General features: G+C 39.9%; 1 protein-coding gene across 1 annotated transcript in view; it reads left to right on the plus strand.

Moving 5' to 3' along the window:
* lss (lanosterol synthase (2,3-oxidosqualene-lanosterol cyclase)) overlaps nucleotides 1–15,183 on the plus strand; it is a 45,598-nt gene that overhangs the window by 21,430 nt on the left and 8,985 nt on the right. The window contains exons 18-19 of the mRNA XM_088352391.1: nucleotides 3,366–3,431; nucleotides 11,981–12,253. Coding sequence (XP_088208517.1) covers nucleotides 3,366–3,431; nucleotides 11,981–12,253 — 339 coding nt within the window. The remainder of the gene's footprint in view (nucleotides 1–3,365; nucleotides 3,432–11,980; nucleotides 12,254–15,183) is intronic.

Below are 15,183 nucleotides of genomic sequence, written 5' to 3' on the forward strand. Positions count from 1 at the left end.
GAGACTTTACCATATAGGAGTCGTCCCACGCTCCCTTATTCAAAAACACGCAAGCAACACGCTCTCAAAGTGAAGTTTACGTGCAGTAGCTCTGTTTCCTTCTATATCGGGCTGCTAGTTTGCTTTTAGCTAAAATGCTACGTCATGTGCCTTTCTTTTTGCAATTTGCATGATGAGGATATGTCTACGCTAATTTAATTTGTGCACAAGCTAAGAAGTTGCAGTCTTACCTTTTGTACTCGAGCGCCGCTGGCGGCTGTTAGAAAAATGACATAAATTGGCCGCATCACTGAATAAGCCGCAGGGTTGAACGTTTGGGAAAAAAGTAGCGGCGTATAGTCCGGAATTTACGGTAGATGAAGTTACTGCTCAGTACAAAACTTAATCAACCAAGAACAGTTACAAAAACCGAGTGAAAATTATAAAACGTACAAAGTCAGTGTAAATGTAATCCTTTTGTCACGCTTTTCCACTCACTGTGCCGCTGGATGCATAATAGCGATCCAGTGATTGTTGTGTCTTTCTGGAATGCAGATTTTTTTACAATTTTCAAACTGTTATTATCAAATATTTTCAATGCCCGTCGGCTTTTGCTTCGTCAGGAAATCTTCATGTTACAAAAGCCTGTAGTTTTCCCCAGCAAGCGAACGCATTCTGAATTTCTGCAGTCGATAACAGCTCCTCTGCCTCCGGCCTAATAAACAGTGATACATAAATACTACAACAGAAATTATACAAAAAATACAACTACAGTAATATTACAAACGTAAAAAAATGAATAATTCAAAAACAGTTTTATGGAAATACTAGAAAAACACCACTATATAAATACTTAAATAAAAGCTTTTACAGAAATACTCCAAAGTAACACCACAGTTATAATTAGATACAAAAATACATATCACAACAGGAATACTACAAAATACTTCTACAGAAACACTACCAAAAAAAACCACCTACCGTAATACTACAAAAATATTACAGATATACGGAAATACTACACATGTAACACTATGGAAATAGTACAAAAATACTGCTGCAGAAATACTATAAAAATAAAACAGTGATACTAAAACAACTACTACATATATATTCTGACAGAAATACTATAACACAAAAATATTTACTCCAGTAAAACTACAAATTACTAGAAATACTGCAAAATGCTACTATGGAAATACTACAGTAATACTACTGCAGAAATACTATAAAGATAAAATAGTGATACTACAAAAAACTACTACATATATATTAAGACAGAAATACTATAACACAAACACATTTACTACAGTAAAACTACAAAATACTAGATATACTGCAAAATGCTACTATGTAATTACTACAATAATACTACTGCAGAAATACTATAAAAATAAAACAATGATACTACAACAACTACTACCTATATATTACGACAGAAATACTATAACACAAACATATTTACTACAGTAAAACTACAAAATACTAGATATACTGCAAAATGCTACTATGGAAATACTACAGTAATACTACTGCAGAAATACTATAAAATTAAATAGTGATACTAAAAAAGTACTACATATATATTACGACAGAAATACTATAACACAAACATATTTACTACAGTAAAACTACAAATTACTAGAAATACTGCAAAATGCTACTATGGAAATACTACAGTAATACTACTGCAAAAATACTATAAAGATAAAATAGTGATACTACAAAAAACTACTACATATATATTAAGACAGAAATACTATAACACAAACACATTTACTACAGTAAAACTACAAAATACTAGATATACTGCAAAATGCTACTATGGAATTACTACAATAATACTACTGCAGAAATACTATAAAAATAAAACAATGATACTACAACAACTACTACCTATATATTACGACAGAAATACTATAACACAAACATATTTACTACAGTAAAACTACAAAATACTAGATATACTGCAAAATGCTACTATGGAAATACTACAGTAATACTACTGCAGAAATACTATAAAATTAAATAGTGATACTAAAAAAGTACTACATATATATTACGACAGAAATACTATAACACAAACATATTTACTACAGTAAAACTACAAATTACTAGAAATACTGCAAAATGCTACTATGGAAATACTACAGTAATACTACTGCAAAAATACTATAAAGATAAAATAGTGATACTACAAAAAACTACTACATATATATTAAGACAGAAATACTATAACACAAACACATTTACTACAGTAAAACTACAAAATACTAGATATACTGCAAAATGCTACTATGGAATTACTACAATAATACTACTGCAGAAATACTATAAAAATAAAACAATGATACTACAACAACTACTACATATATATTACGACAGAAATACTATAACACAAACATATTTACTACAAAATACTAGATATACTGCAAAATGCTACTATGGAAATACTACAGTAATACTACTTCAGAAATACTATAAAATTAAATAGTGATACTAAAAAAGTACTACACATATATTACGACAGAAATACTATAACACAAACATATTTACTACAGTAAAACTACAAAATACTAGATATACTGCAAAATGCTATGATGGAAATAATACAAAAATACAAGTACAGTCGTACTACAAAAATAGATAGATAGATAGATAGATACTTTGTTCATCCCCGAAGGGAAATTCACATTTCCAGCAGCATCCCTGAGCTGAGAACAATCGAGAACAATCGAAAATAACACGGGAGCTGCTGGAGTGGCTGCTGGAGTGGCTGCCATTCGTGACGGCGCCGGAAGAAAAGATTCAATTTGAATCATGTACAAACAAACAAACAAACAAAATATTCATGTTTCAATAAGTGGAGTGTTAATAAAATGGGGGGAAAATAATACTGATATAACCAGGTAAAACTAATTTACTACATAATCAGACAGTAAAAATACGATAAAAATACAAGTACAGGAGGGCAGCACAGCGGCGCAGTGGTTAGCCTGTGTGCGGCACAGTTCTGAGGTCATGAGGGACAAACAGAGATGGGGGATCAAAACTGGATGTTTGATCTTACAGTACACACACACATAATGGATGGATGGATACAAGTACTGGAATACTACAAAACTAAATATAAAATCTTGTGCTCAAAACAGGGACCTAATATTATTTTTTCTTTAATGTTAAGCGTTTCAAAATCAATTTGATGAAACTAATCTATTTAATAACAATTGTAAAGAAAATAACATGTATAGGTCTGCATGTATATTTATCCAGAAATGAAAATTTGGATATGTTGGGCACATTTTTGAACTCAATGTGGCCCCCAACTCCAAATATTTGCCCACGCCTGCTTTAACTGGTACTACGTATTTCTGCGAATCCTCCAGGAAAACCTTATCAGAGGGGCTGGACTACTGCAGAAGAGTGCAGAGGCCCGACGGATCGTGGGAAGGGTGAGCTGAACCGTCACATGGCACTATGTACGGCGTGCTAAAATACAGGGTGTTCCAAAAATCTTGGGCACATTTTGACATCTAAAGAAAAAAAATGGTAAATACAAAAAACTTGTAATCTCAATTTGTACACAATGTTTAAAAATGTTCCAAGCGATCACTATTGGTAACACAACTCGCTTCGAGCCACTAGTCACGAATCCTTCCACAAATCCCCACAAAAAGTAAAGGCGTGGTGTCAGATCCGGAGATCTGGGTTGCCAGGACACGAGATCGTGATCCTTCTGCCCAGTCCGTCCAATCCATCAGTCTGACAGTCTTGTAAATGTAAAATGTAAATGGTCTGCATTTATATAGCGCTTTTCAAGTCAATGAAGACCTCCCAAAGCGCTTTACAATGTGCTTCACACTTTTCCCTTTTTACACACAAACTAACCGATAGCAGCATCAGCCATGCAAGGCAACTACCTGCTATCTGGGGCATTAAGGATTCAATGTCTTGCCCAAGGACAGAGAGAAACGGCAGACAGCCCGTCAGGAACCTCAGACAGATTGGCGCAAATTTTTCCCGAAAACTCATTTGAGGCACAGCAATTCCCATGGCGGGCAAGTCCGTGGGCCAAATGGGCGGGGAGCGCGACAGCAGGGCAGGAGGAGAGTCCCCGGAAGGCAGAGGCTCATACCGGCAGTTGACGCGACAGGAGCTCTAATTGAGTTTGGCTAATTGCTCCTGCTGTCAGAACCTGAACAGATGGTGGACCCAGACGCGTAATGTCTTCACACAAGCTTTATTTTACCGGAGCGGGGCAGTCATGCGCGGGAACACAAACGCCAGCGATTTGGCGATCTCTGGGCAGAAGAGATCAAAACTGGACAGGATACACGAGCAAATAGTGTTCAGAAACTGTCTAACCCCGAGGCTCCAGTTTGGTGGCGCCCCATCCTGTTGGATTTTTAAGTTACCAGACTCTTTCTCACTCAATTTATCCTTTAACCAGTTTTTCAGCATGTCGTGGTACGTCTCACCATTGTCTGTTGCTCTTTTAAAGAAAAAGGTTTGTAGATGGCTTTTATTGACATGCACCAAACAAGGTCACCTTTGATGAATCTGACTGAAGTCCAAGGTGTTCATGTTGGTTCTCAGTACTTCATATGCAAGAGTTATGGCTGCTAACTTTGCTGTTTATGCGGAATGTCGCTAAAAACACGCCGGCCGTCAAATCTGTCATCTTCCATCTGTGGCATTGCAATGCAAAAGTCACGACGAGCTGGTTTGTCCTTCAACTGTTGGACTAACTGTAGCTTGTAAGGCGTCATACGCAGTCATCTCTTTAAGACACGCCAAACAGTTTTTGTAGGACACTGAAGTTCTCTACTGGCTCTTCTTTTTAGGGTTAGGGTTAGCTGGGCATAAGCACCCATCTGTTATGAATTTACCATGCCATCTCACTTAAACTTCCTCCCTGCCAGCATTTTTCAGAATTTTCTGCGAAATGCACATTGAAGAACAGTCCATGATTCAGTTTTTGCAGATTCAAGCACACAAAATGGATCAAAATCAATAGCTTTACTAAATCTTAATGTGATTATCATTACTTTTACTTCATTACAGACGCTCCCCTTCCTACGAACATTCAAATGATGAACCACGGTACATACAAAAGACATTTTTGAAATGTCGAAAAATATCCGGACATAGCTGTAAGTTAGATTTTGTATTGTGAGCACTTTTTCCCGAGTAGAGTACAGTACTGTAGTGCTTCTTTCCACCACTACTGGTGTTGTGAGAGCTCAGCCAGCATCGACCCCGAAAAAGAAATCCGGCTTCCCCTTCCGGGTTTGTGTGTAAACACACTGCACTGTATCTCTAGCACGCTAAGAGCTTTGACGTTTTTATTGTTTAATATCTCGTACATCCATTTAGTATGGTTGGTGTAAAGCGTAAAGAAGAGGGGAGCCGTTTCTTTTGTAATGAAAGTGGAATAGGAAAGCTTGATGCGGTTGAGAAAATTGTTGGATTGATTTTTTTTCGTCCACTTTTTACACGGAGGAGGAAGTTACACTTAACTTTCTTTATCTTTATAATCAAGCTTATTTGTGACGCCCTTAATCACAAGGAGTCACAAAGGGTTTCACAGACCAAAGAATTTCAACGCCGAATGTGTAGCTAAGTTTTTCATGACTATGCCTTACCATTCTGTCTGCTTTGTAACGTTATAGAGCATATTATTTTATGAAATTTTTCGGGGGAGTACAAAACAATACAGGTTACTTATGCAAGCCTTAAACATACTTCTATAAACCTTAAACTTACAAAAATTTTTTTTTTGGTTTGAACAAATTTATTGACACTAATATTAAAATAAAACAATCATGACAATCACAACAGCAATCAAGCACATTCATAATATTATGTTCCAATATGATGTTATTACCAGCAAACACATAGTGAGGATTTGAACAACCCTTCTCGAAAATCCTATTAGCAATCAAACATATTCACAATTTCATTATATGACATCTTTGTTAGTGTCAATAGATCACCAACAACAGAAAACAATTATGACCAACACAACAGCAATCAAGCATATTCACAATATTATATTCCAATATGACGATTTTAACAACAAACACAATGTGAGGTTTGAACAACCTTTCTCGAAAATCTCAATAGCAATCAAGCATATTCACAATTTCATTATATAACATCTTTGTTAGTGTCAATAGATCCGTCCAGGCCAAAGTTGATTGTCCTTGGTCTGAAAAAATCCACCGACACCAACAGCAGCAAAAACAAAACCGACATCAATTAAACAATTTCAGAGTTATTTTCTTTTAACAGTAGTTAACCAGCGTGTAAAAGGCAATACTATTGTGCAAGGGCGTAGCTCTGCCATCCCACTCTCCCAAGCAGCACTCTTACAGTCCTCTGTGTGGGTCTTCTCCAGGCCGTTGCTGCCGGGACTCCCACAGTGTAGCTTCCGTTGCTGTCGGGACTCCCACAGTGGGTCCTCTCAGGCCGTTGCTGCCGGGACTTCCACAGTATATCTCCCGTTGTTGCCGGGACTCCCACAGTGTAGTTCCGGTTCCCACCTCTGGGTGGGTGCAGACGAGTCTTCTTTATGGCTGCGTCCTAGCCCCGCCGCTCGCAGATTGTATGGTATCCGCAGCCATTTGTAGCACAGCCACGGGGGGGATCTGCCTGCACCTCCATACCAACAGGTTTCTGGAGGTCCAGATGGCGTCCTTGATGGCTGCGAGAGTGAGCCAGTCCCTGGCAAAGTCGTTCTGAGACCTCATCGACCGACTCACCCCGTAAAGCACGTACTGTGCATCAGGGACCTCCCCTGCTGGCAAGTCCGGGAACTTTCCTAGTTGGTCGGCCATTGTCCACAAGACCTCGGCAGCGCTGCACTCACAAAAAAGGTGCCTCACCGATTCCTGGGCGCCACAGCCAGGTCGAGGGCACGTCGAAGTCGCCGACATACCTCGGTGGTGCATTACGGCTCTGACTGGGAGAACTTCATGAGCCACCATCCATGACAAGTCTCTTAGTCTGTTTGGGAGGGCAGGATGATTCACGTTTCTCCAAACCGTTGTAGGTTCGCCAAACGCAAGCCCCCGCACAGGGCTTACTGTTGCTCGCTCTTGCACAATAGCAATAAGGGCCCTGTGGTTTTGTAAATTGTGACATTCTTGTTTTTCCAAATCAAACTTCTTTAAAAAATCCCTAATAAAGAGATGTGTTGGTGGCAAGTTAAATGAAACTGGAATCAAACGATTGTTTGGTACAAGCTTTAGCTTCCGCAAATATGAGCCCATCCAAAAACGGGTCATTGCTTGACTTTTCGGGTTGTTGGGTGGGCCCACAGCGTTTTGGAAGTGGAGAGAGACATATTTGCTTCCCAGGAAAAGCTGGAGGTCAGGTACTCCTTTTCCCCCTTTTTCCTTTTTCTTTTTCATTGTATCTCTTTTTATCCTTTCCCACTTTGATCCCCAGACAAAGCGAAAGATGGCTCGGTCCAGTTGTAATAGCACGTTTCTTTTGGGCATAAAAACTAAACTGATTGACAAAAGCATTGGTAGGATAATCGCTTTGATGATAAGGACCTTCCCCTCTATTGTCAGTTTTCTCAGTGACCAAAAAACAAGTCTTTGCTTAACTTTCCTTGTCATGTCATCCCAGTTGGTCTCGCCTCCTCCATCCGCATTGAATTTTATCCCTAGGATTTTCTGGTCTGTCTTTAATACCGTCAGCGGGAGTCCTGCCTTTTCTGTCTCTTTCCACATTCCATAAAATTTTACTTGTGATTTTTCTCTATTTAGCCTTGACCCAGACGCCCTTCCAAACAGGTCAGTCAAGTCAAGGGCTCTTCCAACAGATGCGCGGTCAGTACATAAAATATTAAAATCATCCATGTACAAAACACACTTGATAATTTGTCCCCCACTTCCTGGGATATTGATCCCTTCGACAAATCTATCTTTTCTTAACATTTGTGCCAAAGGTTCAATGCAAAGAACATAGAGAAGCGGAGACATAGGGCAACCTTGACGTACACCGCAGTTGACCTCGATTGCTTCCGATAAATTCCCGTTAATCATGAATTTGCTGAAGATGTCTCGGTATAGCAGTCCTACCCACTTGATGTATTTTTGGGGAAAACCACATTTTTGCAATACCCTGAAGAGGTATTGATGCGAGACTCGATCAAAGGCTTTTTCAAAGTCTAGGTTTAGGACCGCTAGTCGCATGTTTCTGTCTCTCGCATAACAAATGGTGTCACGGATCAGCATGAGACTGTCGTTGATCTTCCTTCCCACAATGGCACAGGTTTGGTCTGGATCAACCAAGTCTCCCAAGACTACAGACATTCGTGTCGCTAGAAGCTTGCTGAAAATTTTACAGTCCACATTTAAAAGTGTTATAGGTCGCCAGTTTTTTAAGTCAATTTTGTCTCCTTTTTTGTGCAATAGAGTAACTATCCCTATTCTGAAACTGTCTGGCATATTGTCTCGACTGGAAAATTCGTTAAAAACCGTAATCAGATCTGGTGCTAAAATATCCCAAAAAGTCCGGTAAAATTCGAGGTTGAGTCCGTCCTCCCCAGGTGATTTGCCTTTTTTCATAGCTTTTATGCAATCATTCAGTTGTTAAAGTCTGACGTTAAAAAGGGGTCTTGACGCACTGATCTTGAAATATGATCCAATACATGCCCCATTTCATTCTCATGTGTTTCTTTCTTTTCAAATATTTTTTTGTAGTAGTCTTCGACCAATCTGGTTATTTCACTACTTTCCTTTGTTATTTGCCCGTTTTCGTTTTGAAGTTTAAAAAGCCCCTCATTTTTGCTCATAATTTTTTTAAAAAAGTAGCGTGTACATTTTTCCCCTTCTTCTATTTCTCTTTCTCTGCTTCTTATTATGATGCCTTTACTCTTTATTTCCGCCAAAGCGTTTAGTTCTTGTTTGGTCTCTTTGATTTCATCATTAAAGTCCATCCCCTTTTCTGTTAGGATGAAATAGCGTTGGAGTCTTCTTTGTAGACCCGACATGCGTTTCATCTCTTTAAGTTTCTTGTTTTTCCCTGCATTTTTAAAAAAGGTCTGTGTTCGTTTCTTTGTCACTTCCCACCATTCTGCTCGTGAATCATACGAGTCTTGAAGGGTCTGCCAGTCTTTGTAAAGCTCTCTGTATTGTGTGACTATAGCCTCATCCTCCAGCAAAGAGCAGTTTAACTTCCACAAACCCTTCCCAACAGTCATACCTGAAGAGAATGAGAGAGAGCAGGACAATAGCAAGTGATCCGAAAAAAAAACAGGAATTAATCTTGCATCACTCTGTGCTAAACCCCTTGTAAATATGTAGTCTATTCGAGAGGCTCTGACATTGTCACTACTGAACCAGGTGAAGCCCTCTTCTCCTGGATGTATGGATTTAAAACAGTCCACCAGTTTAAATGTCCGGCACATGTCTTGTAATAAAGTTGATGTTTTATCTACTTTAAACTCCTCATCGGTCCTCTTTCTATCCTTCCGACTTAGGATGCAATTAAAATCTCCTCCCACGATTAGTGGTTGATGGCCTAGCATATGCGACTGGATGTCCTCTAAAAGTTCGTACCTGAGATGTCTGTCTGCATGGCCGTATATGTTAATTAGGTTAAAATCATTCCCTATATAAGAAAGTTTTGCTAAGATTGCGCGTCCTTCTCTCATCACAGTACTCCCCTTTATGATGAGTTGAGGGTTGTTTATTAAAATGGCTACCCCATCGTTACGGTTTTCATTCGAGCCACTCCATAATGAAGGATATGGCCAAATCTCTTCCCACTGTTTATAATTTTTTAGAAAGGGGATGCAGCATTCTTGTAGTAAAAACACATCTGTTCTGATAGTTTTTAAGAACGATAAAACACTGTGAGCCTTAATCTTTGATCTCACACTTCTCACATTGATAGTAGAGAATGTAATGTTCATAATTGTGGTTAAAGTATTTAAACTAGTTAGACAAAACCGGGGGATCTGAGTCCATTCTTTGGTGATCATCAAGAGTGTCACCTGTGTCAGACATATCACTTAAGAGTAGTACTTCATTTGGAGACTCACCGGGGAAAACTCTGGAATCCTCCGACTCTCTGTCTGTGGTTCCAGGTCTTCCCCTTTTTTCTGGGTTAGGGGGTGAGCCAGAGGACCTATCAAGGGGTCTTTTACTTCCCTGCCCACAAAGGGGCAGATTTTTTCCTTCCCCGACTTCCTCCATCTCAACTTCATACAGTTCCCTTGTGGGCTTTTTTATCGGCAATCGGCTTTCTTCTAAATCTCTTCCCTTTGTTTCCGGTGTTTTCACCACCCCCAATTTTGTCTTACTTTTACCCCTCTTTCCAGTGCCTGTAGGGGTTTTTGGAGAGTCGTTCACCTTTTCAATTTTTTTGTCTTTTTCAAATTCCGGTAGTGGCGTAGTAACAAATTTTGTTATTTTGGACTGTCTTCCAGGCCCTTCCTGATTAATATGTGTTGTCTTTTCTATTTGTTTGTCTTGTCCAAATTCAGGTATTTGATGAAAAGTCGAATTAGAATTTCCAGTTCCTTCCTGACTCAAATTTGATTCTTTGGTCTCTCCTCCAGAGGTTTGAGGTGTATTTTCAATTTGTTTGTCTTGTTCATTTTCTTTGTGCATTTCTTGTTCATCTTCATTAGGTATTTCCATAACTTTATTCATTTTCTGTTCATCTTTATTGGGTATTTCCATAAATTTATTAATTTCTTGTTCATTTTCATTTTGCATTTCCATAACTTTAGTCATTTCATTGTTTTTGTCGTCTTTTTTCATTTCATTGTCTTTGTTGCATATATTATTTTCATTATCTATGGTTTCTGACATCATTTCATTGTCTTCTGACATCATTTCATTGTCTTTGTTGTCTTTGTTAACTGCCTTCCTAGCTTTCAACTTGTTAGCAAACGACTTTGGGCAGTTCCTATAGAGGTGGTTCGTTTCTCCACAGAGATTACATTTTCTGCTATTGGTGCATTCTTCAAAGGAATGTCCAATTGTCCTGCACTTTCCACAAAAAACTCGATCACATACCTCAGCTAGATGTCCATGCTCACCACATTTGCGACAGAGTTTCGGTTGACCTTGATAGTGGACAAAGCCACGGTTTTCCCCCAGGAATATAGTCGACGGGAGCTGTTTCAGTCCCTGAAAGCCCTGAGGATCTTGCAATTGCTGGATGGGTATCCTCCAGGCACAATTCCAAACGCCTTTCTCATCCCTCACCTTCATAGCCGGTCCTTTTATCAAGCAATATCTACTCAACAAAAAACATATGTCCTCAGCATTCACCATTTCATTAAACATCCTGACAATAACTATCTTGTTGGCATTATCAGACAGCTTCTCCACTATAAAACCAGAAAACTGGGGCCTCACCCCCTCAAAACGATTCCAAAACTCTTGATAAAGAGCCGCCGTTACAAAACTTACATCAAAGCCCTTGCCAGAAGTCAAAGTTATGACGCAATGCAAGTCCTCCATTTTAAACTTCAGAATTTTATCAAGAAACTTGTTCATAAAATCAAGTCTTGACATTCCTACATCTTTGAATAAGAATCGCACGCAATTATGTCTCCGCCCGTTGGCATAACGCCCGGCCATGGCAGGACTCCGCGGAAGGGAATTCCCTTCGCACGCGCACGGCCAATTGAGTAAGCCTCGGAAAAATATCCCAACAATTTCCTAAAATAAAAAATCTAGCCACACAATCTTTGCAAGGGATCAAAACATCTGCAATTACTCCATTTAAAAAACAATTCCGAGCCACCTCATACTGAAAGTGTTCAAAACGCATTCAAGCAGAAATTCTGCATTGTGAACCTAAAAAAGCCAGACACTTGGCATTGAAGCAACTTACGAAGAAATTCAACTTACGAACGATCGTCAGGAACCTTCGTAAAGGCAGCGTCCGTACCATTCATAGTTGAGGAGATCTGGGGACCTCAAATGTGCCAAAGACTTTTGTAACACCCTGTATTTCCCCCACCCAGGTCCTGGGGCGTTTGTTTCACCTACGGGACGTGGTTCGGCCTGGAAGCCTTCGCTTGCATGGGCCACGGTTATCCTGGACGGGAGGACGTGGCGTCAGGTAGAGAAGCATCGGCCGAGGTACGAGACGCTTGCCGCTTCCTGCTGGAGCGGCAGATGTCCAACGGCGGCTGGGGGGAAGACTTTGAGTCCTGCGAGCGCCGGCGCTACGTTCAGAGCGCCTCGGCACAGATCCACAACACCTGCTGGGCTCTCTTGGGGCTCATGGCCGTCAGGTAAGGAAACGTCTTGAAAGCTGATCAGCACTTGCGAGGGCGTAGGTTTGGTCTTGGAATTAGTGGGCTTATAGCGGATTTTTTTAAGTGATCACGAAATTTTGAAGGCAGTGGCGGGCTGTGTATCAGTAGTGCTACGTCTGAATAAATGCAACCCTCAATAAGTCTTTGATTGGTGTTAGTAAATAAATATATTAATAATGTATCGTTTACCAAATTGTTTGAATTAGTTATCTGACTCCATTAACAAAACACAACTTACATTCGCCTAACAATGCATGCTCCTTTCTTTATGGAAAAATGAACAAGAGACTGGCATTTCCACACGGGCGCAGACTTAATTTCTTATACAAATTAAATAAGTGAATTCCATCGAATTAGCCGAATTAGTGTATATTTTTCGATTGTCCCTACCGTTCTCCGATCCTCCTCCCACGTCTTTTCACAAGCCTGTCGGCTCCTCCCATGGGCGGGCCAGAGAAAAGCCCCCACGTGGCCTCCACCTCGTCTCCTCGATGTCTGGACCCCGAGCGATTATCAAATCAGTGCCTGGCCTCCTGCGTCTTGGCCTTCTCCGTCAGAGTCCGGTTATCATCAGAACTAAACAAAACATTCGCATTCGGAACGGCGTGACCTGAAGCTCACTTAAGCCTTCTCTGTGAAAAATCTTCATTGCATTCAATAAATGTAACTTGTATAAAATCCTTTATAGTAAAATGTATGAAATCCTTCATCTACAGCTGCAACACATGTAAAAGAGCATCAACAATAATTTATCCTCATAAAATGGCAATACGATTTGTTAATATAACCACATTTTACCGACCAAACTTTTAATTTGTGCACAAAAACCATCCTCATATTTTTCCCTAAAAAGCTTTCAATTAGATAGATAGATAGATAGATTATTCATCCCCGTAGGGCAATTCACACTTCCAGCAGTATCCTTGTGTTGTTTATTAACAGGATGGCCTCGGGGTGCTGTGTTGTAGTTTAGCAACAGCCGAGTGGATGACGTCACACGCTAGGCCAAAAGTTCGATGTCCCTGCAGCAGATGGAAATATTTGTGCCCAGGGTTACACCACCTCGTGTCCACGTAGATAGCGAGTCCGCCTCCTCTCCGCTTCCCGCAAGCTTTTGTGTCTCTGTCTGCCCTAACAGCGCTACATACATTGGCTCCACGTTAGCGTCCGGGATGCTAGACGTTAGCCACGTTTCCGTAAAACACAGCAAACTGCACTCCCTGTGCGCTTTGATGTTTTTCACCAGCACAGCCAGTTTGTCGGTCTTATTTGGTAGAGCATTCCCATTTACCATGATTACGGACGGTTCCGAACGCTTATAATGCCGCTAGCCGCTTAGCCTTAGCTCCGGCTCTGCAGCCACGATAGGGCCCCCTCATCACGCCGGCATGAGAATTCTTCAGGGCAAGGAGTTGAATCCTCGAATAAACGCATTTTTGTGCGTTAAAACCCACATCGAAAGGATAGAAAATAATCCAAAGTGTAACATTGAAGATGCAAGCAGACAATAAAAGCAATAAATCACGAAATGAGCAAAATAACACGGAGCTGCTGGAAAGGCTGCCGCTCGCGGCGTCGCCTATGATTCTTCGTACATTTCAGTTTCATCAACAAGTTTCTTTCTATCACCATTGAAGCTAATGCTGAAAGTCAAGTCTGTCCTGTCGTATTACTGACACAAGTTTTTATTCGATTTTGGGCTGAAAAGGTCCGTTCGACAGAAGTAAATCCCTTGCTACAAACCCCCCAGCCACAGACTTTGTCAAAAAAAGGAACTTTGAAAGACTCACCATCAATCATTGGAAATATCTACAATTTGAGACTGATTTGACATGAAAAAATAAATGAGACTGCTAAAAACTAATTGTTGTCGTAGACCCCTGGCGTCGTCTGCTGGTTAACACGCCCCCTTTGCCCACAATTTTGATACTAAAGTAAACAACCCTTTACAGTGGACACTGGGATTTTTGCTTCAAGTTTTTGTTGTGATACTCCAGTTCCTGCCCCCTAGCCAATCATAGTTAAACCCAGGGTTGGGTAGGGTTACTTTATCTTCATAACTTTCAATTACTTTTGGATAACTCCAATACCAAATATGCTAATAAAAGAAACTAAATATGAATAAAATGATGACTCACAACACGTGGTAAGCTTTCTCTCCTGGCTTTGATCTCCGGCAAAATTAACACAAAATGCGACAGAAACAAAATGCAAATAAATCCAAACTTGCTTGTCAACATCATTTTTGCCGTTCCATGTATTCCGTTACTCCCCAAGCCTGCACAAAATTTAGCAATTTTAATCATATTTAGTTTCTTTTGTCTTTTATTAGCATATTTGGTATTGGAGTCATCCAAAAGTAATTGAAAGTAATCAAGTAAAAGTAACCCTACCCAACCCTGGTTAAACCACAGACATTTTGTCACGCCTTTGAGAAGGCACTGCTCGGCCAACTAGAAATCTGATTAGCTAAACCAACAGCTTCATCCACACTTATTTTATGCCTCAGGGCCTGCAGAGCTGACTGTGAAGGCCTCCAAGTAGATTTGCTCCTATGTTTCAGGGTTTGTACTTCATGGATTTCACCTGTCACAGGTTTTTTGTACCAAACCCTCGCAATAAATGAGGGATCACTGCATTTTAATGTAAATATAGTTTTTTTTTTTATCAGTTACTTAAGTACGTTTCTCTTGTTATTTCACAAAACGCATCGAACAATTAGCTTAACGCCAAGGATTATCTGCAAAAGTGAGTTTTTGGGTGCAAAAGTCTGAGTCTATGGCTCAAAATTAAATTAATGTGTCTTGTAACATGTCAGTACTGCCAGAATGACAAATCCTTGTTTCATTGTGTACAGACAGTCAAATTTGTTAGCCATGTTCTGAATGTAACAATTACTCTGATGC

The sequence above is a fragment of the Urocampus carinirostris genome, chromosome 14 (assembly GCF_059441175.1).
Source record: "Urocampus carinirostris isolate Australia breed hairy pipefish chromosome 14, RoL_Ucar_1.0, whole genome shotgun sequence".
In the NCBI taxonomy this organism is placed as follows: Eukaryota; Metazoa; Chordata; class Actinopteri; order Syngnathiformes; family Syngnathidae; genus Urocampus; species Urocampus carinirostris.